The sequence below is a fragment of the Taudactylus pleione genome, unplaced genomic scaffold (genome assembly GCF_031769625.1).
Source record: "Taudactylus pleione unplaced genomic scaffold, aTauple2 ptg000085l, whole genome shotgun sequence".
Classification (NCBI taxonomy): domain Eukaryota; kingdom Metazoa; phylum Chordata; class Amphibia; order Anura; family Myobatrachidae; genus Taudactylus; species Taudactylus pleione.
This window is the reverse complement of record NW_028284487.1, coordinates 5536138-5563743: the sequence shown is the minus strand read 5'-3', so window position 1 is coordinate 5563743 and position 27606 is coordinate 5536138. Positions and strand designations below refer to the sequence as shown.

The following is a 27606-nucleotide window of genomic DNA, read 5'->3' as shown; positions in this document are numbered from 1 at the left end:
ACTGGGGGCATGGCTATAGGGGGGATTACTATAGGGGCATTACTACTGGGAGCATTATTACTGGGGGCACGACTATTGGGGGCATTACAACTGGAGGCACTTCTATAGGGGGCATTACTACTGGGAGCACTACTAATGGGGGCATTACTATTGTGGGCATTACTACTGGAGGGACTACTAATGGAGGCATTCCTACTGGGACACTACTAATGGGGCATTACAATAGTGGGCATTACTACTGGAGGCACTACTATAGAGGGCATTACTACTGGGGGCACTACTGAGGGTATTCCTACTGTGGGCACTACTATAGGAGCATTACTACTGTGGGCACTACTAATGTGGGCACTGCTATAGGGGGTATTACTACTGTGGGCACTACTATTGGGGCATTAACACTGTGGGCATTACCAATGGGGGAATTACCACTGTGGGCACTACTAATGAGGGCACTGCATGGAGGATACCACTACCGGGGCCATTGTGTAAGGGGCACCACTGCTGTGAGCATTGTATAAGGGGCATTACTACTGTGGGCATTGTATTAAGGGCACTACTAATGTGGGCATTGTGTATAAGGGGCACTAATTTGGGCATTGTGTAAAAGGGGCCCACTGTGTTTCATATATTGAATAAGGGACTACTGTGTGACATAATTTGAATTGGGGATAATGTATTATAAAGGGAATTACTGTGTGTAAGAAAAATACAAATATTCTGCGCTTGTGAATGTTTTTTAAGCAGCTCAGTAAAATAAATATTGGGATTGATATGTCAAATACGAGCGCTAATGGAAATTAATAAATAATATGTAGATTAATATATAATGACTAGTGTGTTGTTAAGACTACGTGCTTCACGCCATCATAAATCCTATGACAATGATATCTGTATGTACTGATTGATTTGTAAATGGTTAAAATTAAAATAAAACAAATAGAAGCACTTGGAATATTGGTAACAATAATTTGATAACAATACTGAATGTATGAATTGTTACTTATTGGCTAGTGTGTTTGCTGATATGCAAGCTTCACAACACTGTATCTTATTCACCTCTTTGAATAGTCAGTGATATATATTCGATTATGTATGAAGTGGGAGCATTCGATAAAACTTTAACCAATGTTAGGAACACAAGGATAATTAAAAACAAAGCCAAAATTGCTTAGATAAAAAATGTTTATAGCTCTTGTGAGATATATGTTTGGAGAGTCCGTCAGTCTGTACCCGGCTGATATGCCGCGAATGGATGCCGCACCTGACAGTGAGGCCAAAGGAATGGAGGTAATGCATCACCCTGACTGTCCCTATCTTACCTCCTAGGCTTCTTCTGTTGGTGCGGCAGGTCTTCTCGCTGCTGCCATGGACGGATGCGGGAAGGGAGCCGCTGGTGGTGTCGCTCTGCCGGGACGGGTGATATGACGTCACCCGCTTCCGTGCACAGTGCGTCTCCTCTATTATCAGACTCTGGTTCTCTCTTCACCTTCTCCAACGCGTTTCGTACCGCAGCGGGTACTTTTTCAAGGATAGGGTGTTCCTGGACTGCTGCTCAATTTATACGATTTTTTATTAAAATCCTCAGAAAAAACTTTATTGTTCCTTTCAAATTAGAGCAGGAAGTTCAAGCTAAAAAAGCGGTAACCTTGTGTTCCTGTTAAAGAAGTGCTCCCATGCTTATAGTGGTAAAGAATTATATGGATCTGATAAAATAATATAATCATTATTTTTAAAGTGCATTGTGTGCCCTAGTTATTATGTTAATTTTAATGTAACTTGTATTGAGATATAATAAAAAAAAATTAAAAACATTAATAGAAAAAATAGTTGTTATTCCAAAATTAAAAGTAGTAGTTATTTCAAGGTTCTTCCAGGAAGGCATTCAATTCTATATCGATATTTAGCCCTCTTGGTGTGAGGGTTCTTAATGTGTGAATCCATTTTGTTTCACATTTTATTAGAGTTGTACTGATGTTTCCTCCTCTCCAATTTAGTAGAATGTTCTGGATGCCTATAAACTTAAGTCCCCTTGGATTTTTCCCATGCTTTTCCAAGAAATGATGAGATACACTATGTGAATCGACTCCTTTTCTTATATTGTTAGTATGTTCCATGATCCTTGCTTTTAGTTTTCTTTTCATCTGACCTATGTATTGTTTACCACAAGGGCATTCTAAAAGATATATGACCCCTTTAGTTTCGCATGTAATGTGCTCTTTAATTTTAAACTATTGCTCTGTGTTATTTGATTTACATTTTTCAATTTTCTTTGTATTGTTAAAGTTTTCATTTCTACATGCTTTACATTTTAGGCAATGGTAAAAACCTGTATTCAGCTTGTTTCCCTTATCCTTTTCGATGGGTACAAAGCTTTGGGTAAGTTCCTGTTCTAGGTTTTTGGCTCTGGTGTATATTATTCTTGGCCTTGCTCCAACCATTCCTTTGAGGTCCTGGTCCAATTGTAAAATGTGCCAATGCTTGCGATATATGTTTTCTATAATATTATGGTTTCCATTGTATTGTGTGATCAAGGTAACTTCAGGGTTCTCTTGGATTTTTTCTTTGTACTGTAGGAGGTCTTCCCTTTTCATACTCGTGACTTTTCTCATATGATTCTCCAATTTTTCTTCCTTATAACCTTTTTCAACAAATTTCTGTTTCAGATCTTCCGTTTGTTGTATAAAGTCTCCTTGGTCTGTACAATTTCTACGTATTCTTTTCATGTGGCCCTCTGGTATGTTTTCTATCCATTTCCTGTGGTGGTTGCTTCTGCGATCAAGGAAGTTGTTACCATCTACCTCCTTAATGTGTGTTTTTGTCTTCAGTACCCTCCCCTGACAAATATTTCCAGATCAAGAAAAACCACTGTTTCTTTGCTGCTCTGTGTGGTGAACTCCAGGCCGATACCATTGTCGTTGATATATTTGATAAAGTCTTCCAAAAGATTCTCTGGTCCACTCAAAATAAACAGTATGTCGTCTATATATCGTTTCCAACATATTATATATTCAGAAAAGGGGCTGTTGGTCCAAATGTGGTCGTCTTCCCACTTTGCGACAAAAAGATTTGCATAGCTTGGTGTGAAATGTAGTGCCCATAGCTGTACCTTTGAGCTGTTTAAAGTAGCCCCCATTGTACCAAAGAAAGTTATGGTTGAGGATAAATTCAATACTGTCCATTATGAAATTCACTTGTCTTGTTGGGATATTTGTACTTGTTGTAAGGTAGTGTCTTGTGTGATTACATCCAATTTCATGGTCTATACACGTGTAAAGAGACTTTACATCACTTGTGCATAGGGTATAGCTATTTTTCCACTCCGTTTTCTCCAGCAGCTGTAGAACTTGTATGGTGTCCTTCAGAAAACTTTTTTGTTTCGTTACTATGTCTTGGAGGAAGAAATCTATGTATTTAGATAATTTTGATGATATAGAGCCAATTCCCGAAATTATGGGCCGTCCTGGTGGGTTACGCTTGTCTTTGTGTAGTTTCGGCAAATGGTAGAACACAGGAATATTTGTGTTTTTGACATCCAGGTAGTCCATTTCTTTTTTTGCTATTATTCCAAGATGTAGCCCTTCTTCAAGGTGGAGTGATAGTTCTCTTCTATATTCTTCTGTTGGGTTATTGGGTAATTGTTGATAAGTTATTGGATCTAGCAATCTCTCTAGTTCCTTTGTGTAATCTTCTTTGTTCATAATCACCAATCCCCCTCCCTTATCGGCGGGTTTGATAATTATTGAATCATCTTCTTTTAAATTCATCATTGCTTTTTTCTCTGCTATGGTCAAATTGTAGTTGATTTTAAATTTTTCTGGCAAATCCTCTATTTCTTTTTCCACCAATTTCTGAAACGTATCGAAATGGGATCCCTTGATGTGTGATGGTAAGAAGGTTGAATTCGGTTTAAATGAAGTATGTACATATTCTGAGCGTGGTCCTAAATCCATTCTTGTTACTGGGTCCCTTGCAAAATATTTCTTCAGGCACAATTTTCTGATACATTTTTGAGTGTCAACATAAAGATTAAATTTCTTAATATTTGAGTGTGGAGCAAATTTCAGACCTTTACTGAGTAGACTTATGTGATTTTCTGTTAGAATCTTGTTGCTTAAATTGAATATACTTTGTTTTTTTTCTTTGTTCATATTCGTGGGACCTGTCTGTTTCTTTCTACTTCTAAGTCCTCCTCTGACACCTCTTTTTCTTTTGTCTTTAATGTTCTTACTTTCTTCATTGTATGTTCTGGTGGTTTCCCTGTGCCCCAAACAAAGTCTAAAAAATCTTCCTCATCGCTATCTTCTGAACTGACTCTTTCTTTTCTCTGTCTTTTCTTTGTTATTGTCCCTGATGGAATTGTTGTTTCAACTTGTTCCATTAGACTGCGATAGTTTCTTCCTTGTTCTTTTTCTGCTGCCTCTGTACCTTGATTGAATGATTCCTTGATAAGTTTATATGGGTCCTCTATGTTGTATGAAAAATGTCTCTTATTATATGACTGGTAGGTCCTCGGTATTGTTGGTACTGTCGGGATCTCCTTTATTAATGGTTCTTTTCTCCTTCCATTATTCATTTTTGTATTCCTTTGAGTGAGTTCTCTATGGGATCTTTGTCCCTGGTTTTGTTGGTTAGGTTTCTTGTGTGCTATTCTTTCCGTTGGTTTTGTATATTTTGTGTCATGTACTGATGAGGCTCTTCTTTCATTTATTTTTTCTTCAAAGCTCTTTTTTGCTTTCACGTCTCTCAAGAATTTGTTCTGTTTTTGTCTTAAAATTCCTTCTTCCAACTTCTCTATTTTATCGTTTGTCATTTTTATTAGATTGGTGTAGTCCTCCATTGACTTTAATGTGTCAAATTTATTTTCATACATTTGGATTTCTTCATTAATATTTGTTAAAGAGACTTTTCTGTCTTCTATGATTAATTTAATTAATTCCTTGGAACAGCTATCCAAGATGTTGTTCCACCTTTTAAAGAAATCATTTTGTGTTGGATTGAAAGTGGGATTTTTTTGGATACGTAATCCTCTTGGTATCATTCCTTTTTCTAGGTATTTTGTTAATGTAGTTATCTCCCACCATTGTTTTGTTTCTGCAATGTAGTTCTTCTCTAACTTGAGAAACTGACTACAAAATTTCTCATTTTCTTCTGGAAGTAGCACGGGGTTGGAGTCTTCACAAAAAATGTTATCGAGGTTATCATTCCTAAATTTATGCGTCAGTAGTGTGGTTTGCATAGTAGCTGCAGATTATTTAAAGGGGGAATTGGTAAGAAAAATACAAATATTCTGTGCTTGTGAATGTTTTTTAAGCAGCTCAGTAAAATAAATATTGGGATTGATATGTCAAATACGAGCGCTAATGGAAATTAATAAATAATATGTAGATTAATATATAATGACTAGTGTGTTGTTAAGACTACGTGCTTCACGCCATCATAAATCCTATGACAATGATATCTGTATGTACTGATTGATTTGTAAATGGTTAAAATTAAAATAAAACAAATAGAAGCACTTGGAATATTGGTAACAATAATTTGATAACAATACTGAATGTATGAATTGTTACTTATTGGCTAGTGTGTTTGCTGATATGCAAGCTTTGCAACACTGTATCTTATTCACCTCTTTGAATAGTCAGTGATATATATTCGATTATGTATGAAGTGGGAGCATTCGATAAAACTTTAACCAATGTTAGGAACACAAGGATAATTAAAAACAAAGCCAAAATTGCTTAGATAAAATTTTTTTATAGCTCTTGTGAGATATATGTTTGGAGAGTCCGTCAGTCTGTACCCGGCTGATATGCCGCGAATGGATGCCGCACCTGACAGTGAGGCCAAAGGAATGAGTTTAAAATTAAAGAGCACATTACATGCGAAACTGAAGGGGTCATATATCTTTTAGAATGCCCTTGTGGTAAACAATACATAGGTCAGATGAAAAGAAAACTAAAAACAAGGATCATGGAACATATTAACAATATAAGAAAGGGAGTCGATTCACATAGTGTATCTCATAATTTCTTGGAAAAGCATGGGAAAAATCCAAGGGGACTTAAGTTTATAGGCATCCAGAACATTCTACTAAATTGGAGAGGAGGAAACATCAGTACAACTCTAATAAAATGTGAAACAAAATGGATTCACACATTAAGAACCCTCACACCAAGAGGGCTAAATATCGATATAGAATTGAATGCCTTCCTGGAAGAACCTTGAAATAACTACTACTTTTAATTTTGGAATAACAACTATTTTTTCTACTAATGTTTTTAATTTTTTTTATTATATCTCAATACAAGTTACATTAAAATTAACATATTAACTAGGGCACACAATGCACTTTAAAAATAATAATTATATTATTTTATCAGATCCATATAATTCTTTACCACTATAAGCATGGGAGCACTTCTTTAACAGGAACACAAGGTTACCGCTTTTTTAGCTTGAACTTCCTGCTCTAATTTTAAAGGAACAATAAAGTTTTTTCTGAGGATTTTAATAAAAAATCGTATAAATTGAGCAGCAGTCCAGGAACACCCTATCCTTGAAAAAGTACCCGCTGCGGTACGAAACGCGTTTGAGAAGGTGAAGAGAGAACCAGAGTCTGATAATAGAGGAGACGCACTGTGCACGGAAGCGGGTGACGTCATATCACCCGCCCCGGCCGAGCGACACCACCAGCGGCTCCCTTCCCGCATCCGTCCACGGCAGCAGCGAGGAGAAGACCTGCCGCACCAACAGAAGAAGCCTAGGAGGTAAGATAGGGACAGTCAGGGTGACGCATTACCTCCATTCCTTTGGCTTCACTGTCAGGTGCGGCATCCATTCGCGGCATATCAGCCAGGGTAGAGACTGACAGACTCTCCAAACATATATCTCACAAGAGCTATAAACATTTTTTATCTAAGCAATTTTGGCTTTGTTTTTAATTATCCTTGTGTTCCTAATATTGGTTAAAGTTTTATCGAATGCTCCCACTTCATACATAATCGAATATATATCACTGACTATTCAAAGAGGTGAATAAGATACAGTGTTGTGAAGCTTGCATATCAGCAAACACACTAGCCAATAAGTAACAATTCATACATTCAGTATTGTTATCAAATTATTGTTACCAATATTCCAAGTGCTTCTGTTTTATTTTAATTTTAACCATTTACAAATCAATCAGTACATACAGATATCATTGTCATAGGATTTATGATGGCGTAGTCTTAACAACACACTAGTCATTATATCTTAATCTACATATTATTTATTCATTTCCATTAGCGCTCGTATTTGAATTACTGTGTGTGTCACAATGTATTATACAGGGCATTACTGCGTGTGGCATGATGTGTTATATAGGTTATTACTGTGTGTGGCATAATGTATTATACAGGGCATTACTGCGTGTGGCATAATGTGTTATAAAGGCCATTACTGCATGTGACATAATGTGTTATACAGGGCATTACTGCATGTGGCATAATATGTTATAAAGGCCATTACTGTGTGTGGCATAATGTGTTATAAAGGCCATTACTACGTGTGACATAATGTGTTATAAAGGCCATTACTGTGTGTGGTATAATGTGTTATACAGGATATTACTGTGTGTGGCATAATGTGTTATACAGGGCATTACTGTGTGTGGCATAATGTGTTATACAGGGCATTACTGTGTGTGGCATAATGTGTTATACAGGGCATTACTGTGTGTGGCATAATGTGTTATACAGGTTATTACTGCATGTGGCATAATGTGTTATAAAGGCCATTACTGCGTGTGGCATAATGTGTTATAAAGGCCATTACTGTGTGTGGCATAATGTGTTATAAAGGCCATTACTGCATGTGACATAATGTGTTATACAGGGCATTACTGCATGTGGCATAATGTGTTATAAAGGTCATTACTGTGTGTGGCATAATGTGTTATAAAGGCCATTACTATGTGTGACATAATGTGTTATAAAGGCCATTACTGCGTGTGGCATAAAGTATTATACAGGGCATTACTGCGTGTGGCATAATGTGTTATACAGGGCATTACTGCGTGTGGCATAATGTGTTATACAGGGCATTACTGTGTGTGGCATAATGTGTTATAAAGCACATTACTGCATGTGACATAGGACCTCATTCAGAGTCGGTCGTTGCGGCAGCACGGTCGTATGCCACCGATGTTCGCTAAACTGCGCATGCATAAAGTTCGCAATGCGCGTGCGCAAACTAGCTGCTACGATCTGAAATTTCTCTCTCCTTGAACACAGCCAGGTCGGTAGTTTGAGTGACAGAATGAGGCGTTTGTGGGTGGTAACAGGGGAAGGTGCTTGAAAACGGGGGAGTGGAGATCCGAACGCAGGCGTGCCTCATTATGCGAACAGCATTTTATGGGAGTGCATAATTAACAAAGTAGTGTGATGGCACACGTGACATGGGTGGTTTGTACACTGACCTGATTGTAGTGATTAAGAGAGGGTATGATCAACCTTAAGCTCTACGACCAGTTCCGATGGTTACCGATGGTCTCGATTAATCCTTATATGGCCAGAGATGACGTGTAATGCGTACGAGAAGGGGGCATATTTTTTGTCTTACGGCCGCATCCTCCCCTTGGTCGGCCAGCTAACGATCCGATCTTAAGGACGCAACCTGCGAGTGCATCATTTGCATATCCGGACCCTTTTCCCTTACGACCGTGCGGCTGCACCGACCGACTCTGAATGAGGTCCATAATGTGTTATACAGGTTATCACTGCATGTGGCATAATGTGTTATAAAGGGCATTACTGCGTGTGGCATAATGTATTATAAAGGCCATTACTGTGTGTGGCATAATGTGTTACAAAGGCCATTACTGCATGTGACATAATGTGTTATACAGGGCATTACTGCATGTGGCATAATGTGTTATACAGGGCATTACTGCATGTGGTATAATGTGTTATACAGGGCATTACTGTGTGTGGCATAATGTGTTATAAAGGCCATTACTGCGTGTGGCATAATGTGTTATAAAGGCCATTACTGCGTGTGACATAATGGGCTCGATTCAATTGTCCGCGGTGTAAATTGCGCCGGAAGATAGCTCCCGGAGCTATTCAATTGTGCGCGGTGTTTAGTCGGAGAATGCCCGTTCTTGCGACTAAACACCCTATTTAAGGCGGGAGAACGGGCATTCCCCGGCCTAACTTCCCGGCGCGATGCTGTTTTCCAGGTGCGATGTCGGATTTCTGCTCACATCCTCGGAGGGATGCGATAAGAAACCCTTAGTCGGGGTTAGCTGCGCGGTGTATTGAATAGCTCCGGGAGCTGATTCCCAGAGGTATTCACTTCGCGCAGAATAGAATCGAGCCCAATGTGTTATAAAGGCCATTACTGCATGTGGCATAATGTGTTATAAAGGGCATTACTGCATGTGGCATAATGTGTTATACAGGGCATTACTGCATGTGGCATAATGTGTTATAAGGGGCATTACTGTGTAAGACATACTGTGTAAGGTGCATTACTGCACATGGCAATTATTCGCCACGAGGTGAGAGCTTGGGGGAAGCCCAGCACATTCATAAGTGCCAGGCACGCCCCACAATGTGATGAAGTGGAGGAGTTAAACAAGGACACGCCCCCTTTCCAGAAGCGCGTGCGCAGAGGAGCGCCATCTAAAAAAAGTTTTTTCTTTTTTTTTTTTATCGCAACTTGGAACTTTTGCCCTGAGCTCCACAATGTCTAGAACCGGCCTGCTGCCATGTCAAACCCAACAGTGTAAACTTTTGCCGCTACTAATTAGAAGCCATAACTCATGGCGAGTAAGAAACCTAATTAATGGATCCAATCTGAGCACAACGGTGAATATCCCCCCAAGAGTGCTACTTTATACTGCAACAAATCTATTTGCTTTGTTTTGTTTCTTTTTAAGTTAACTTCCAATACTATGTTCTCTTAGATAACATGTTTCTATTCTACCTGACTGGTCACTCTCCATTCTCAGGATTTATATTCTGTTATCAGAGTTTTAAACAGAAAAAGTGATATTAGGAAACAAATATTTCAGTTTTTCTTGGCTAAATTGGCTAATGAGAAGCAATGATGAAATGTAGAAACCTATTCAAGGCACCAGTGGGAGTTGACATATGACTACTGTTATATTGTTGAGTCAAAGGCTGCCTACCCACACACACTGGCAGCACAGAACCAAAACACATACGAGAAACTCACAAAACAAAATTAAAAGAAAAAGTTTTTAGGATGCATTTAAATAAGCAATCATAAAGATGTGTAGGTTTGTAACTTTTCCTGTTTCTTCAAACGGCTTTGTAGAAAGACCAAGAATTACAGTAAGCATATAATTTCCAGTGAATGAATAATAAATATTAATATTCAGTAAGGATTATTTAATGTTTTTTGCATGTATATTATCCCTATAAGGAAGTCTGCAATAATGGTTTCTAGATTAACATTTATTAAAATCAATGAGAGATTTACCATGATTACTAAAATGACTAATGGGCCTATGTATCAAGTTTTTTTTTTTCAGAAACTTATGTAGAAACTGCAATTTCTGCATAATTTTATGAATTGTTGCTAATACTAATAGCACAATGTAGGAGATTTCACAGAAATCACTGGCAGAGTGGTAATTAGCAATTATTATCAATGGGGACTACAATCTGACCCCTATGTACCAAAGCGAAGCTTGGCCCCTGTAGTTTACACCATCTTCAGATGCATGCAGGGAAGGGCTGGTCTCAGTGGGTGTTTGGGGTCCCCACTTTCAGAGGATATCCAGCCCTGGGCTGACCAATTTGGGGCTGGATGCTTTGGCAGGGGAACCTCACGCTGTGCTTCTCCCTGCTATGGCATTACCACCCCACACTGTGTTTCTCCCTGCTATGGCATTACTACCCCGGCTGGTTCAAACCGGTGCTGGTTATAGGATCTGTAACCCTCTCTTTACACTACACACAAAGCGCTGCACAGATGACACTGATCTGTGCAGTACTCAGCTGAGTTAGAAGAGGCAAATACGACTGAATTCGCAGATGATACAGCACGATCAGTATCACCATAGAATCAAAACAGACAGGCAAACATGATTCATATTAAATCTGTGTGTTTGATCGGGAAAAACACGCTTGAGTCTGAACGATGCCCAGCACACTTATTCCTGACCAAACATGATTACTAGTAAATATACCCCATATAGACAATAGTGCAGATCTCCCAAAACTATTATTATTACAGAGAAATGTGAATATGGTGCAAAAAGTGCATAAAGTTATAACTAAACACTTTTGAGAGCTTCACATTTATAGGACACTGAGAGCTGTCTACAATTTCCTTTGCATAACTGAGGAATAAAACAGAGGCTGGTAGTTAAAGTTTTAATATCCTCTGTGTAAAACCTCTAGCAAGTCATATAGGGCCGTATTCAATTAGAAGCGAAAAGTCGCATTTGGCAAAAAATGTTCTCCGATGCGAAGTATTCGCGCATACATGCATATTGCACTGTCCAATTATTGGGGTGTTCGCATGTGCGAAAAGTCCATAGACAGAAACAAGCTTAACGTTTTCACCATCTCAGAGGCAGGTGATAAAATGTGCAAAATCTCTATTTTTGGCTAAAAATGTGGGGACGTGGTTCAGATATAAAAAAAAAAAATAACTTAACTCCCCCTAATACAGGTTGAGTCTCCCATATCCAAAATGCTTGGGACCAGGGGTATTTTGGATAACGGAATATTCCGTATTTTGGAATATTTGCATTTCATAATGAAATATCTTGGGGATGGGACCCAAATATACACACAGAATGCATTTATGTGTTATATACACCTTATACACATAGCCTGCAGGTCATTTTATACAATATTTTCAATAATTTTGTGGCTCAAGCAAAGTTTGTGTACAGAAATGACATTAATTTATGTTTCATATACACCTTATACACAGAGCCTGAAGGTAATTTTATACAATATTTTTAATAATTTGTGCCTTAGACAAAGTTTGTGTACATTGAACCATCAAAAATCAAAGGTTTCATTATCTCAGTCATGCCAAAATTATTCCGTATTTCGGAATATTTGGATATGGGAGACTCAACCTGTAATGACATGTCATTTTTGAGGTGAAAATTTAAAAAGTATTGGAAAATGGGTTTAAAGTACTCGGTCAGGTATTTTGGGGGGTTGTATGGATGGGACAGGTGTTTTTAGGGGGATACATTTAAGATGACGTCGGACAGGATCCCGGACCTCGATATACCGACGCCGCAATGCCAAACATATAAGGATACCGACGTCTGGCATCCCGACTGCGCGGCACGTAAGGTTACGGGTAAAATATTACACTTAGCCCAGGGATGGGGGGATAGGTTTAGGAACCACCCCAGGTGGGTTAGGGATTCCTTTCGAAGGTTAGGGTTAGGCTGCTGGGAGGGTGGGTTAGGGTTACGCACCATCGGGGGGAGATAAGGGTAAGGCACACCCGGGGAGGGTTAGGTTTAAGGTGCGGGAAGGGGGTTAAGGTTAGGCCCATCAGGGGAGGTTATGGTTAGGCACCAGCAGGGGGAGGTTCAGGGCCGGCGCTTCCATTAGGCACTCAGGAGCGGTCCCCTCATGCTGTCTTGGAGATTGGGCATGGTCTTGCCTTGCCTCTCCTCCTGGTGCAACTTGTTTAACCTAGCGGCGGGTGCGGCACCCATCTACACCCGGCCCCCAAAGATAGCAAGTCTCCAGCGGCTGGGTCTGGTGCCAGTGACATCACTGTGTCACCGGCCGACCCACTACCACTCCACCTCCTCCAGTCTCATGGTGGGCAGCGGTCTGCAGCTGCCGGCACTTGCAACCTGGCCGGCCTACTGCCGCTCCGCCTCCTCCAGTCTTGCACCCCTTCCGACCTACTGCCGATCCGCCTTCTACTGCCGCTCCACCTCCTCCAGCGTTCTGCAGCTTCTGGGACTTGCACCCCGGCCCTCCTGCCTCCTCGGACTCATTGCTGTTTGCTGACGGTGAGCTGTCCCCTGAAGTGACCCACAGACAGTCCAGCCTGAAGGACTGTCCACCGTGGGGCTTTCCACACATTCCATTGGACACAGGAAATCACACAGAGGTAAGTAGGCTTGGGGAATATATATACACATATACATGTGTGTGTGTGTATATATGTATACATGTGTGTATATATGTATACATGTATGTATGTGTATGTATGTATGTATATATATATATATATAATGTACATTTATATATGTGCGTGTGTGTATAATATATGTATGTATATCCAATTATCCATATGTGTATATAATATATATATGCATATATATAATGTACATTTATATATGTGTGTGTATAATATATGTATGTATATCCATATGTGTATATAATATATATATATATATATAAATATGTGTATAATATATATATATATATATATATATATATATATATATATATGTGCGTGTGTTCTATCTTAGGTAGCATATGTATCAAGCTGCTTTTTATATAAAATTATGCAGAAACTGCAGTTTCTGCATAATTCTATACATTGTTCCTATATACTAATAGCACAATGCAGGAGATTTTACAGAAATCTCCGGCAACGTGCCAAATAGCACTGCAGATCGCAGTCCCCATTATTATCCATGAGGAATACGATCTGACCCATATGTACTAAACTCCAAAAAGCAATGCTTTTTTGTGTTTAGCCCCAGTATTTTACACCAACTTCAGCCTATGGGGTCTCCATGGGAAGGAGAGATCTTTCAATCTCTCCCCCACATCCCCCGGCCAGTCCAGGAAGCTGACGCTGTGAATATGCGCAGTGTCAGCTTCCCCCGGGGAAGTCTTTAATTTCATTGAAAGACTTCTCTGAAATCTCGGAGATGTAACTTGCGCGGATATCGGTTACCACAACCGCTGTCCCAGCGAGTTCCCGGTTGTACATAGCCGGGATATGTTTATTAAAAATGAAAATATCCCCGATGAGATGGAAAAAAGTGTGTATTAAGGTGGAGGGGGGGTGGAGTAGTCAAAAGTTTTGCCTAGGGTGCCGAGAAACCTTGCACCGGCCCTAGGGAGGTTATGGTTAGGCACCACCAAAGGAGGGATAGGGTTAGGGGAAAGAGGGGCAGGATTAGGGTACTTACTTCACTCTGTCGGGATTCTGCACGATTGACATGCCGGGGTCTGTATTTCAACTGCCAGCATCTCATACACCGGAATATCATACCCAACCCGTTTTTAGGATTGCAGGTGGCTGCAGCAGGTGTATTTTTAAAATTTTTTAAAACTGCACTTTATAGACACAAAATATACTAGCACCCATTTTAATGCACCCCCAATTTAACTACAGCAATTATCTTTTCCAATATAATATATGCATATAACAGCTTTGACTCGCTTTAAGAAGCCAAAATACTTTTATTAGGGCTATTAATAGACTTCTATTTAGTGTCAAGTTAAGCTTTTTATGGGGTATAGACTGATTTCCCCAAATGTGCTGTACTTTTTGTTAATTTCGCCATGCGCAATTATTGCACATATATGTTTTTGTTTGTTTTGCAATTGGATAGGGTGAAAAGCGGGAGCGCGCATTGAGAAAGTACACGAAAAGATTGCATCAAAACTGGCAAATGTGGCGATAATTCAGCCACGTGAATTTGTCGCCAAATGCGACTTTTCGCACCTAAGTGAATATGGCCCAAACACGTATATACATACATTACATACATACATACATACATGGAAAGACAAATAATGACCTTTTGTTACAAAACTGAGGTAGAGAACATATTTTCAGGCAGCATAACCATAGGGGCCTAAACATAAAAGAGAGGAGAGATAGGGTTAATAGACTCAGATAAGGCAAGGGTTAAGATGTTTTTCTCTGCACACTTTAAAGGGATTACAAGTGGATTACCAGCTCTCAGGCATGGCACAGACCACTGAATATAACACACAGAGGCTGACAAATTCAAAATACCTCTGTCTCTCTGTGTCTGTATGATCATCGTCCATCAGATTCAGAGAATTCAGTGCAGCTATGTCTGGTATAACAAAAGGCAGAAATAATTAAATACAAATCAACATAAGCATAGAAATGAGGGAAAGGGATAGAAATGAACATGAATGAGATTGTGTACAAATACAATGTGTGACTTGCCAATAATGCTTTCTTATATGGTACACACTCTCTATAAGACATTAGCCACTTATAGCACATCCTATAAGCACCGTATAGCACAACCTTATCTTCCTGCCCTGTAAAGCACACAATAGGCCATTGCAGACTGGAACATACATTAGATTTCAGAGCTCCTTCTTATTTACATGTTGTTTAGCAAAACTTTCTTCCTCCTGTCTCATTTGCTGATGACATTATTCCCCTAAGTTCCCTACCCTGGTATTGTATTGCATTATATTGGTCAGTAATGCCAATACACCTACATTTACTGCTGCTCATTATTCTGATGCCTAATGCCTGTATTTCTACTCGTAAAAATACCTGTGATTTAGCTACTTATGGTGCATACACATGGTCAGATCAGACAACGATAAAGATATCATTGTCTGATCGTCCAGCATGTGCTGGATGATCGTTATCGAACATCCAGCACAGCACCAACCCCCAAACAACTAAACAACCCGCAATAAACAACTCCGGGTCCCTATAGTAACCTGGTCGATATCGGCCAGGTTGGACTGCATGCACGGGCGATGGTCGTTATCATTATCGGCCAACCGTGCCCGCGCATCGTCCATCGTTTGGGGGTTGGAAGGGGCTAAAAAATGGACGATATAAACGATCTAACGATAAACGATATCGTTTATATTGTCCTGCTAAACCTGACCGTGTGTATTCACCATTACAGAAACAAACTGTAATAGTGAAAGAGACAATTTTAGTCACCTGGTTCCTGAGCATGAAAAGATTCTTCTTCCCTGCAGTAAAAATCAGAATCCATTACTGCAAATAATGTACAACAGTTAGGTAACAGCAAGTAACATCTTTGTTATCTAATGTAATAATAACAATGTATGCCAATCATTCCTTTTCTGAAGTGGAGCTGTTGAAGGTAAGACTAAAACTGAATGCAAATCGACAATATAAGCAATGTATTCATATTTTAATTATTTTCAAATCACATTCTGCTTTATATGTTTTAAAGAGTTTTATAAACCTGCCAAGCAAAGCTTAACATAGTGTTATGAAGTAGAAGTTTAAGGGCTGAGCTATATAAAAAATTAGTTGCTACAAGTAATATTGTAACTTTAGTTTTTGCGGGAAAACTCTGACATGAATCTCTTATAAGTTACCAGCTAAGGACTCATAATAACTCAGACATGCCAAGAGATTGGATTTTCTATTGGTAATATATTTATTGCCAGTTATTTATACAGCACATACACATATATTGCAGTGCTTTACAGAGAATATTTGCCCACTCACAACAGTCACTGTCCCAGTGAAGCTTACAATCTATGGCCCTCATTCAGAGCCGCTCGCTAGCGGCCGTACGCTCATTCCGAGCGATGTTCGCACATCTGCGCATGCGTACGGTTTTTAGTACGCATGCGCGAACCAGTCAGTGCGGCCGAAAATCGTTTGTACGCTATATAGCGAGTGCCTGCTATTTTGAGTGACAGAATGAGGCGTATGTGGGTGGTAACAGGGGAAGGTGTTTGAAAACGGGGGAGTGGAATTCGAACGCAGGCGTGCTTAAAGGTCAAAACGGGCGTTTTAAGGGAGTGCATAATTAATACAGCAGCGTCATTGACCACGTCACTTGGTTTTTTTTAACTCAGAACTGCTCGCAAAATAGCGGTTGAAAAAACCAACCACAAGAATAGCGAGCAGTTCATACGCTGTACGATGTACTCGATTAATCTAATAAATAGCGGACATGACGTATGGTGCGAGCGGCCAGGGGGTGTTTTTATCAAATAAACGAGCGTATGTTTTGCTCGCTCGTTCAGACTTAGAGGTGTGAACAGACTGCAATTTGCGAACGGATCATTTGAATAGCCACCCCTTGTTTTTGAACAAATGACCGCAAATAGCGAACGGCTCTGAATGAGGGCCCATATTCCCTATCACATGCACACTAGGGTTAATTTTTGTTGGGAGCCAATCAACCTACCAGTATATTTTTTTGGAGTGTGGGACAAAACTCACACACGCACAGGGAGAATATACAATCTCGGCACAGTTAGAGCCATGGTTGGAATTGAACCCACAACCTCAGTGCTGTGAGGCAGTAATGCTAACCATTACACCATCCGTGCTGCCCAATATATCAGGAATTAGCTATGGAAACATGAGCAAAACAACACTCTCTGGTTCTGGGCTGGTACAGTTCCTGACTTGAAAGTCTTACATGCCTTGAGAGTATCACTGGGTTCCCGTGTAATATCATGCCCAGTGGCAAACGCAGGATTTCTAGAGGGGGGTTTCCAAATGCTTGATTTTAGAGCGAGTGTGGCCAGTCCATGAAGAGGGCAGAATTAGTACTTAAACAGCTTTAATATGTGTCATACAAAGTATAGTGTGTGTCATAATTCCGGCATATACAGGACCAGCGATCACAGTAAGCCATTAGATGCGGCAGTAGGCCATCCTGCCTGAGCTGAATGTATTTATTTTAGATGTGGGCACCATTCCTGACTATACATGTTTTCCAGATCTCCTAGTTAGTGCACAGGTTATTTATCACTGGCTGATACATGTTAAAAGATCCACAGGTGGTGCTAATTATTTCTTTTGTGATACTGAGAATAAAATGCAGCACTAGTAAAATTCTATTATATTACTATTTCTATTGTGGTCATGGTGTCGGCTGGGGAGGGGGGTTTATAGGCAGATGGAAACCCCCCCTGCATTTGCCTATGATGCCTTTTCTCTAGCATGGTTGCTCTACTGTCCCAGGTGCAGGTTCCTTCACCAGTACGCAGGAGGCATTTGAGCTGTGATCCCTGGGTTACAGCAGTGAAGTCTCTATTTAGTGAACAATAGGTGCACACATACAATATCAGCAGGTTTAAGTTACCTTTTCCAGGAGCAGCATTAGGCCAGACAGGCGGATTAACAAACAATTACTTTTAACATGCTGCAAGTACCTGATGCTTATTCATTAACTTCCAGTGCTATAAACTGCAATTCACATACAGACAGTTTATTGAGTTTGTCTCTGCAAACCAGCATTCAGAATCATGTACCTTCTTGGCTGCTTTCTTGTGCTTTGGAATCGTGGCTTTCAGATGACTATCTCTCTAGCTACTAACCCCTGGCTCCTGAAGGACTTCCTTCTCTGGCTCCTGACCACAGGCTCTAGAATGACTATCTTCTCTGGCTATGGACTACTGGCTATTCCTGGAGTTTCCTATGCTTGAGTCCCTAGCTCCACCTCTTTACATAAAAGGTACCATACAACTTTTTTTCTCTAAGAATATTCCAGATATTTGAATCCACCAAATCAAACACCATAAACTTTAACAAACACATTTAGTACATTTTTCCTATTATTATTAGAGATGTGCGGGTCCGGTTCTCAGAGAAACGACAACAACCGAATTTAGGGGTTTCGAGTGGAACCGAGCCGAGTTTGGATCCACTTTGGGGTACCAAGTCAAACCAAGTCCCGGTTCAGATCTTACTGCAAACTCAGAATTAAATACTCAGGTTTTGGATTGCATGCTAACAGGTAAAAATGACGTAACTTTAGCTGTTTTTTATTTTTTTAAAATACAGATTTCAAAACCAAAACACGAAGAAGAATCCGGATTCAAAACCAAAACCAAAACACGGGTGTCGGTGCACATCTCTAATTATTACTTTCAAACAATAATGTAATCCCAGAATATGACCCCAAACTGTAACAGTCTACCTCTTCTGAGTGTAGGGATACCAGATACATTATCTAGTTTGAGACAGTTACAGGACCAGAAGCAACATTAGCCAGAGATGACTATAGCTATTTTTGATGATGAAGAAGAGAGGAAAAATATAATACAATTTTATTTATGAACAATACTACCATGAACACTTTTATGTACAACTGAAAAATGTATTTTGCATCTATGGTTCATGTAGGAATATAAAAACTTTAGTTTATTAACACCTTTCCCTTATTGTTTTTGGAGACCCTCTTAAGCACTGTGCCAAAGTGAGCGGCCACCACTTTTCATCAATCAGAATAATGTAAAATGTCTACTAGGTATAGTAGATTCCAACCACAGCTGCCAATACAGATTATGGAGGAGAGGTGCAGAGTAGCTACAAATGTGCCACTTTGTGACTTCTTGCTAAAGGCTACAGAATAATCGGTGGAATTAAGATATGCGACTCCCAGTTTCAAGAACTCTTTGAGATGGGGAAGTAGATCCTGAGACTGGGAGGTAGGCGGAAAAATGCAGAATTCTCTCAAAAAGTCTCTGAATCACTGATCATCTCTGATTATTCTTCCTTGGCAAAAGTTGTTAATCAATGATACCTCATGGTACAAGGAGCTCAGTGAACATCTATTATCAGCTATAGAGCTATTGTCACCCCTGTATGCTGCAAAAACAGTGAATGCAAAGGGAACTAATGTTTATGACATTTTTGAGGCATTTGGGTTAAAGTCTCCCTATATCACAATACTGAAACATAAATGAAATATATTATTATTATTATTATTAATAATAATAATAATAATAATAATAGTACTACAGAAAATTTATGTGTGGAATATTAACAATTTTTATAGCACCTATCTACAGTGGAGCAGATGAGTTTGACAATGACTGAAAAACAAGCTTGTTTGATTCGCATGTCTGACATTCTTGCCCCTATTCCACAGAAATATAAAAGTCTACAGCTGACTTTTCACCAAAGACCTGTTTTGTTTGTGGCTTGCAAATTGATACATTTGGAATTTGGCTTTTAGACCCAAACCTTATTATTTATCAACCTGAGGCTTGACGGTGATAAGCTTACACTGTATTGTTAAAAATGTGTTTGTACAAAGTGGTTTTGTTATGTGGAATGACCTGATGTCACCTGTCTGGCTTAACAGGCCTATGATATTTACCATTCAACAGGTGGCAAACGACAGCAAGCTACAAAGGCTGAGCATGTATCTCGCTATCATAGCATAAAAAAGCCCACCCTGTAAAAAACTGAACATTAAAGTACTTCTTATAAAACTACATAGTTTCAAACTGCAATTGTGTTATGGAGACCTTACCTGTTTTATTAACAAACAGCAGTCTGCTACACTGCATCACACACTGATCCTGGTTAAGCAAAAAGTACTTTGTTGTGACTGGTGAGATAACTCACACTGCATGCTATTCGATTGAACCTGTCTATCAGCAAAGATATTAGTAAATAATAATAAAAAAAAAAAACAGCCAAAGCACTATGCAGTCTGTGCTGCGCACTACTAAAACATCATAGCATTATTACAGACAAAGATACTACAAAGCAACATACTACTAATGATGACTTCATAAACACAGTTACTTCACTCATTTTTATATTCAAAATAATGTGTTTACCTTGTGGAATTGTCTATGTTAATTTGTTTTGATGCTTCTTCTTGATGTGATTTCCCCAGGCTTCCATGCTCCTCCATCTCTTCCATTCCTGATTTAGTTCCCTCATCCTTGCTGCCCCAGAAGTCAGAGTTTTCTTCTTCCTCTGAGCCATCTAGGCTGTCTCCTTCATCCTGGTATTCACAAAGGGACTGCTCTTCTTCAGAGGTACCTGCTTTCTCTTCTGTCTCTCCTTCACTGATTATATCATTTTCTTCTTCTGTGTTAGACTCTTCCTCATTTCTTTCTTTATGTGTTATACCTGTTTCATTCTCAGCCTCAGTGTTACACCTCTCCTCTACTACATCTATTTGTGCGCCTCCATCTATAATAACTATCTGGCTTCCATTTCCCTCCTCCTCACTTATTATTTCATCTTTCCCAGATGTCCTTCTGTTTTCTACGTTGTCTTTGTTCTCAGTGTAATTTCCATGATTATTTCTGTCCTTCCCAATCTTATGTCCCCCCTCACCCACTACGACAATTTTATGTCCTGATCGTTCTGATTCTGTCTTTTCTTTGTTTTCTTGACCTGCTTTGTTGCTTTTTATTTCTCTGTCCACTCCATACACTCCATACATACCACTGATTCCTCTGTCCTCCTTAACCACCTCTCCTATATTGTTTGTCATTTGTTTTTTTGATGTTTTTCTCTCTGTAAATTCAACATTTCCTTTTATAATTTCCATATTTTCATCATGAGCATTTTCATCGCCATCATCATCAACATTATCATGATCATCATCATCAACATCATCATCATTGTCATAATCAACATCATCATCATTATCATCAACATTATCCTGATCATCATCATCAACATCATCAATAACATCATCATCATCGTCATAATCAACATCATCATCATCATGATCATCATAATGTCCACCATCATGATCGTCATCATCATCATCATTTTCATCATCATCATCTTCAACATCTTCTTCTAATTCTTCATTCTGACTTTCACTCTTTTCATTTTCTTGCCCCATTACGTCCAACCCCATAATCACTTCCTTTCTATCTCTCTTTATAAAAAAACGGTCTACTAAAAGTGGACCTAATTCACACTTAGCTTCTCTATTAACAATGCTCTGCTCATTCTTTTCTTGTCCCCTACCTGACATTGAACATACACTATTACTTTCTGTAGTCATCCTGTCCTCCGCAGATGCTGTTACTTCACTTTTGCTTTCCTCTTCTGAATAGTTGCTCATCTTTGATTCTTGTCTAGATTGTAGCGATACCTCAGAAATGTCGCCACTACCATTTGTCTTGGAGCTTTTGATTTCTTTGTTTACTTGATCAATATCAATTATCCCATCACCTCTTTCAAAACCATCATAAACACTTTTTGCTGTTAAGCTGAATGACACTCCGAGCCTTTCCGTACTGTTTTCTGAATGAAAGGACTGTTGTTTAATTAATGCATGTGCCAGCATATTCTGCTCAGATGTTTCTTCTTCTGGTGATCTTTCATGTAACTGTTCTGCCAAGATGCTCTGGGTTTTTTTGTTTGATGTTTTGAGGTCATTTCCATTATTATCATGTGTTGCAGATGGAGCTAATGGAACATATTGGGATGTGAAGGAAGATGCAGATGACTTTTGTTGATGTTCAGAAAATGCAACAGCTTCAGGTAAAACTGTGAAATATAAAATAGATGTCATATTCATTTATCCAAAAAGAAATCAGAAAAAAATCCTGATAATTCTTACATGCAAGTAAAGGCCAAATGTGTAATGGAAATCATAATTCCAGACGTGGGTTATAGGGGAATGAGTCTACCACAAATAAATTAGAAAATACATTAATCATAGTGGGCCACATGACAAAAATATTTTGTTGTAGTTTCATTATATTTTAAATAAGTTCTATTGTATTTGCTTTTCCAGGTAAGCTCTAGCTAATGGCACATGGCGCTGAGCTGTAAGCATTCCGAGCCTGATTCCGAGTGGCATGAGTCCGAGTGGCACGCAACTTCATATGTGGCTGCATCTAGCAATGTTTCGCTTACTGCATATGTGTGCTGGGCTGCATGTACATCTTTGCGACAGTACATATGATTCTGAGTCACGCAGAGATGGCCACTTCTGGGTGGCAACTTGATGACAACAATGCAAATGCATCGAAGGTAACTGTCTGTAGGTGTATTGTTGTATGTCATGGGCATGTTGCCCGAGTTACTCACTGTACTGATTCAGGTGTATGCATTCTGGATGCCAAATTCAGATCTCCTGCACCTAGCATGGGGTAAGTGTCAATAATAGTGATGATGGCTGCTCCGACGTATGCATTAGGACGCGCATGCGGCTGAGAATTGTGGTTATTAATGGGCGCCCAATGTTGCAATTCACTTGTTTTGGGCGCCCATTAATTATCACTCTTATAGTGCCTAGTTAGACCGGGTTTAGCCGTGTAAAATGGCTATACCCATCTAAATTTCCAGATAGTTTGCCCAAACTACCGTCATCTCATATTTCTCAGGAGGGGGCGAGCAGAGACGGAGCAACAATTGAATTGCTTTGTTGGGTGTCCGGCACTGACAGCCGCCGGCAAAAATCGTTTGAATCACCCCAATTGAATCATGCATAACAGGCAAATTCGTTACAATATAGGCAAAATATTATGGGTAAAACACATGCTGTGATCAAGGAAGGCAGCAAAAGTCATTGTATGATTGCCATCAGGCCTTTTACTGGAAAAGTGAATAGAAACATGTTTAAGATTGCCCTCAGCATGTTGCTGCATAACCTTGTTCTCAGGTTTAGGCAAAGCAATAAACCTTTCTTCTAAGGGGCCGGGTGTCAGGTTACATATAAATAGAACAGTCTATGTAGTGGTATTATTCAGAAAATTTATTGCAAAAAACATCACCATATTCCAAGTAAAATGTTTGTATGATCCATAGAACAGCTGAAACAACACATATAAGCAAATGTCCTCTTGTTGCATAACACAGTCATGTAAAAGTCTACTGGGCCATAGGAAGCCTGGAATGGTCCTTGGATGTTGCTAAGAAGATGTTGGACAGGTAAATCTCATATATAATAGATAAATATGAATGTTTTTTACCTGGTATTTCCCTGGAATTGTCTTCTGTAGATGTCCCAACATCAACTCCATCTCTCTTTAGCCTTTGCTGTGGCCCCATGAAGAACTTTTCTGTGTAAATTCCATACTTATCAGTATTCCTTATGCATTGAAGGGAATCTCCATGGACATGGGTATGTATAGTTCTGCCTTTAATGTGCCCATCATTGTTATTTATGACTTGAGGATATTGCTGGGTTTCAGTTCCAGAATGTCCATTACAATGGGGACACATATTGCAACAACATGCCGTATGGGTACAAAAACCTAATGAGAGAGAGAGAGAATTCAATATCAATACACAGAGGCCCTGATTCAGAGCCGGACGCTCTGACAGAGCGATCGCTCTGAATCAGGGCCGTTCCTCTGTTTTTTTTAGCGGCCTCCTGTCCGCTCGCATAGCTGTGGGTGACCACCCACAGCTATAGCGAGCGGCCAAAAAGATGGTCGCAATGGTCAAGACCATCGGGCTTGCGACGAGACCCTTGTGGTAGGGTCTCGTTGCCGCAAGCCCTGGAGTGCTTTCGGCTCTATCAGAGCCGAGAGCACTCCCACTGACATCACTTGTGATGTCAGTGGGGCCGGCCCCAGATGGTAGGCGTTCTCACTCACCATCGACAGCACGCCCCCTTTGTAGCGAGACCCATAATTTTTTTTTACATAAAGGCTTCACAGACGTAGGAAAGAAAGCATTTACCTTGTAACTCAATATGCTGACTTGGGCATAGACTGGAATTTACTGGATCTTGGCCAACATGACCCAGGTATGCTGTGAGGTGGCAATGCTTACAAAAGTAATTATTCGTTCCTGGCAGCTTATTAATAAGTGAATTGCAGGTGTGATCTGTGTGGCTTGTGGCATAGCTGTTAGATTCAGGACATTTACAGTGCCTTGACAGTAAGATCTGCAGCTGCTTCTTGCAGTTCCCCTGCAGCAAAATAAAAACAATGTCTTAAATCAGGAATTACGGAGCAATGCAGTATAAGGTTAATTGTGACAATTAAAATTTACCTGAACTATATATATATATATATATATATATATATATATATATATATATATATATTAGGGGTGTGCACCGGCCACTTTTCGTGTTTTGTGTTTTGGTTTTGGATCTGGATCTTTCTTCGTGTTTTGGATCTGGATTGGTTTTGCCAAAACCACCCTTCCGTGTTTTGGGTTCTGGGTTTTGTGTTTTGGATCTGTATTTTTTTAAAAAAAAGCATAAAAACAGCTAAAATCACAGAATTTGTTGGTTTCTCTGCTCCTATGCTATTATTAACCTCAATAACCTTAATTTCCACTCATTTCCAGTCTATTCTGAACACCTCACACCTCACAATAGTGTTTTCATGTCCAAAAGGTTGCACCGAGGTAGCTGGATGACTATGCTAAGCGACACGAGTGGGCGGCACAAACACGTGACCCATCTAGGAGTGACACTGCAGTGGCAGACAGGATGGCAGTTAGAAAAACTAGGCCCCAAACTGTACATAATGCAAAGAAAAAAAAGAAGTGCAAGATGGAATTGTCCTTGGGCCCTCCCACCCACCCTTATGTTGTATAAACAGGACATGCACACTTTAACAAATCAATCATTTCAGCGCCAGGGTCTGCCACACAACTGTGGCTGAAATGATTGGTTCGTTTGGGCCCCCACAAAACAAGCTGGCAATTAATGTGTCCCTGCACAAACTGGCTCTACGGAGGCAAGATGTCATCCTCATCCTCCTCATCCACCGATTCCTCACCCTCTTCAGTGTGTACATCCTCATCCTCACAGAGTATTAATTCGTCCCTGCTGGAACCACAGGTCCCTCTGTACGTTCTGGAGGCTGGTCTCCCTGGAAGAGTTGATAATTCATTTTATGAACATCATCTTCTCCACATTTTGTGGAAGCAACCTCCTACGCCTTTCGCTGACAAGGTTCCCGGCTGCACTAAACACTCTTTCGGAGTACACACTGGAGGGGGGGCAACTCAGGTAAAATAGAGCCAGTTTGTACAGGGACCTCCAAATTGCTTCTTTTTCCTGCCAGTACAGGTACGGACTGTCTGACATGCCTACTTGGATGCTGTCACCGATGTAATCCTTTAACAGACAGACGCACGCTTGTCGCTGCTGCTTTGAGGATTCAAGTGCGGCTACAGCCCACACAATTCACAAAGACAGAAAAAAAAAAAGAATATTTTTATTGTTTGTGGAGCACACTTTGAGGGTTACACCACCCTTTAACAGACAGACGCACGCTTGTCGCTGCTGCTTTGAGGATGCAAGTGCGGCTACAGCCCACACAATTCACAAAGACAGAAAAAAGAAGAAGAATATTTTAATTGTTTGTGTAGAACACTTTGAGGTGTCACCACCCTTTAACAGACAGACGCACGCTTGTCGCTGCTGCTTTAAGGATGCAGGTGCGGCTACAGCCCACACAATTCACATAGACAGAAAAAAAAAGAACAATATTTTAATTGTTTCTGTAGCACACTTTGAGGGTGTCACCACCCTTTAACAGACAGACGCACGCTTGTCGCTGCTGCTTTGAGGATGCAAGTGTGGCTACATCGCACACAAGTCACAAACACATTAAAAAAATAGTTTTTTATTTTTTGGAACACTTTGAGAGTTACACCACCCTTTAACAGACAGACGCACACTTGTCGCTGCTGCTTTAAGGATGCAGGTGCGGCTACAGCCCACACATTTCACAAAGACCGAAAAAAAAAGAACAATATTTTAATTGTTTGTGTAGAACACTTTGAGGGTGTCACCACCCTTTAACAGACAGACGCACGCTTGTCGCTGCTGCTTTAAGGATGCAGGTGCGGCTACAGCCCACACATTTCACAAAGACCAAAAAAAAAAGAACAATATTTTAATTGTTTGTGTAGCACACTTTGAGGGTGTCACCACCCTTTAACAGACAGACGCACGCTTGTCGCTGCTGCTTTAAGGATGCAGGTGCGGCTACAGCCCACACAATTCACAAAGACAGAAAAAAGAACAATATTTTAATTGTTTGTGTAGCACACTTTGAGGGTGTCACCACCCTTTAACAGACAGATGCACGCTTGTCGCTGCTGCTTTAAGGATGCAGGTGCGGCTACAGCCCACACAATTCACAAAGACAGAAAAAAGAACAATATTTTAATTGTTTGTGTAGCACACTTTGAGGGTGTCACCACCCTTTAACAGACAGACGCACGCTTGTCGCTGCTGCTTTAAGGATGCAGGTGTGGCTACAGCCCACACATTTCACAAAGACCAAAAAAAAAAGAACAATATTTTAATTGTTTGTGTAGCACACTTTGAGGGTGTCACCACCCTTTAACAGACAGACGCACGCTTGTCGCTGCTGCTTTGAGGATGCAAGTGTGGCTACATCGCACACAAGTCACAAACACATTAAAAAAATAGTTTTTTATTTTTTGGAACACTTTGAGGGTGTCACCACCCTTTAACAGACAGACGCACGCTTGTCGCTGCTGCTTTAAGGATGCAGGTGCGGCTACAGCCCACACATTTCACAAAGACCAAAAAAAAAAGAACAATATTTTAATTGTTTGTGTAGCACACTTTGAGGGTGTCACCACCCTTTAACAGACAGACGCACGCTTGTCGCTGCTGCTTTAAGGATGCAGGTGCGGCTACAGCCCACACAATTCACAAAGACAGAAAAAAGAACAATATTTTAATTGTTTGTGTAGCACACTTTGAGGGTGTCACCACCCTTTAACAGACAGATGCACGCTTGTCGCTGCTGCTTTAAGGATGCAGGTGCGGCTACAGCCCACACAATTCACAAAGACAGAAAAAAGAACAATATTTTAATTGTTTGTGTAGCACACTTTGAGGGTGTCACCACCCTTTAACAGACAGACGCACGCTTGTCGCTGCTGCTTTAAGGATGCAGGTGCGGCTACAGCCCACACAAT

The 27606-nt window shown here is 40.1% G+C and overlaps 1 protein-coding gene across 1 annotated transcript in view; it reads right to left on the bottom strand.

Annotated features, from left to right (window-relative positions):
• The window catches only part of LOC148530696 (uncharacterized), a 79728-nt gene that overhangs the window by 27904 nt on the left and 24218 nt on the right, over positions 1–27606 (bottom strand). The window contains exons 3-9 of the mRNA XM_088468283.1: positions 24367–24598; positions 23652–23936; positions 21466–22221; positions 20541–21333; positions 15913–15944; positions 14986–15049; positions 14765–14821 (exon numbers count right to left, since the gene is read on the bottom strand). Of these exons, the coding sequence (XP_088324409.1) occupies positions 14765–14821; positions 14986–15049; positions 15913–15944; positions 20541–21333; positions 21466–22221; positions 23652–23936; positions 24367–24598 (2219 nt within the window). The remainder of the gene's footprint in view (positions 1–14764; positions 14822–14985; positions 15050–15912; positions 15945–20540; positions 21334–21465; positions 22222–23651; positions 23937–24366; positions 24599–27606) is intronic.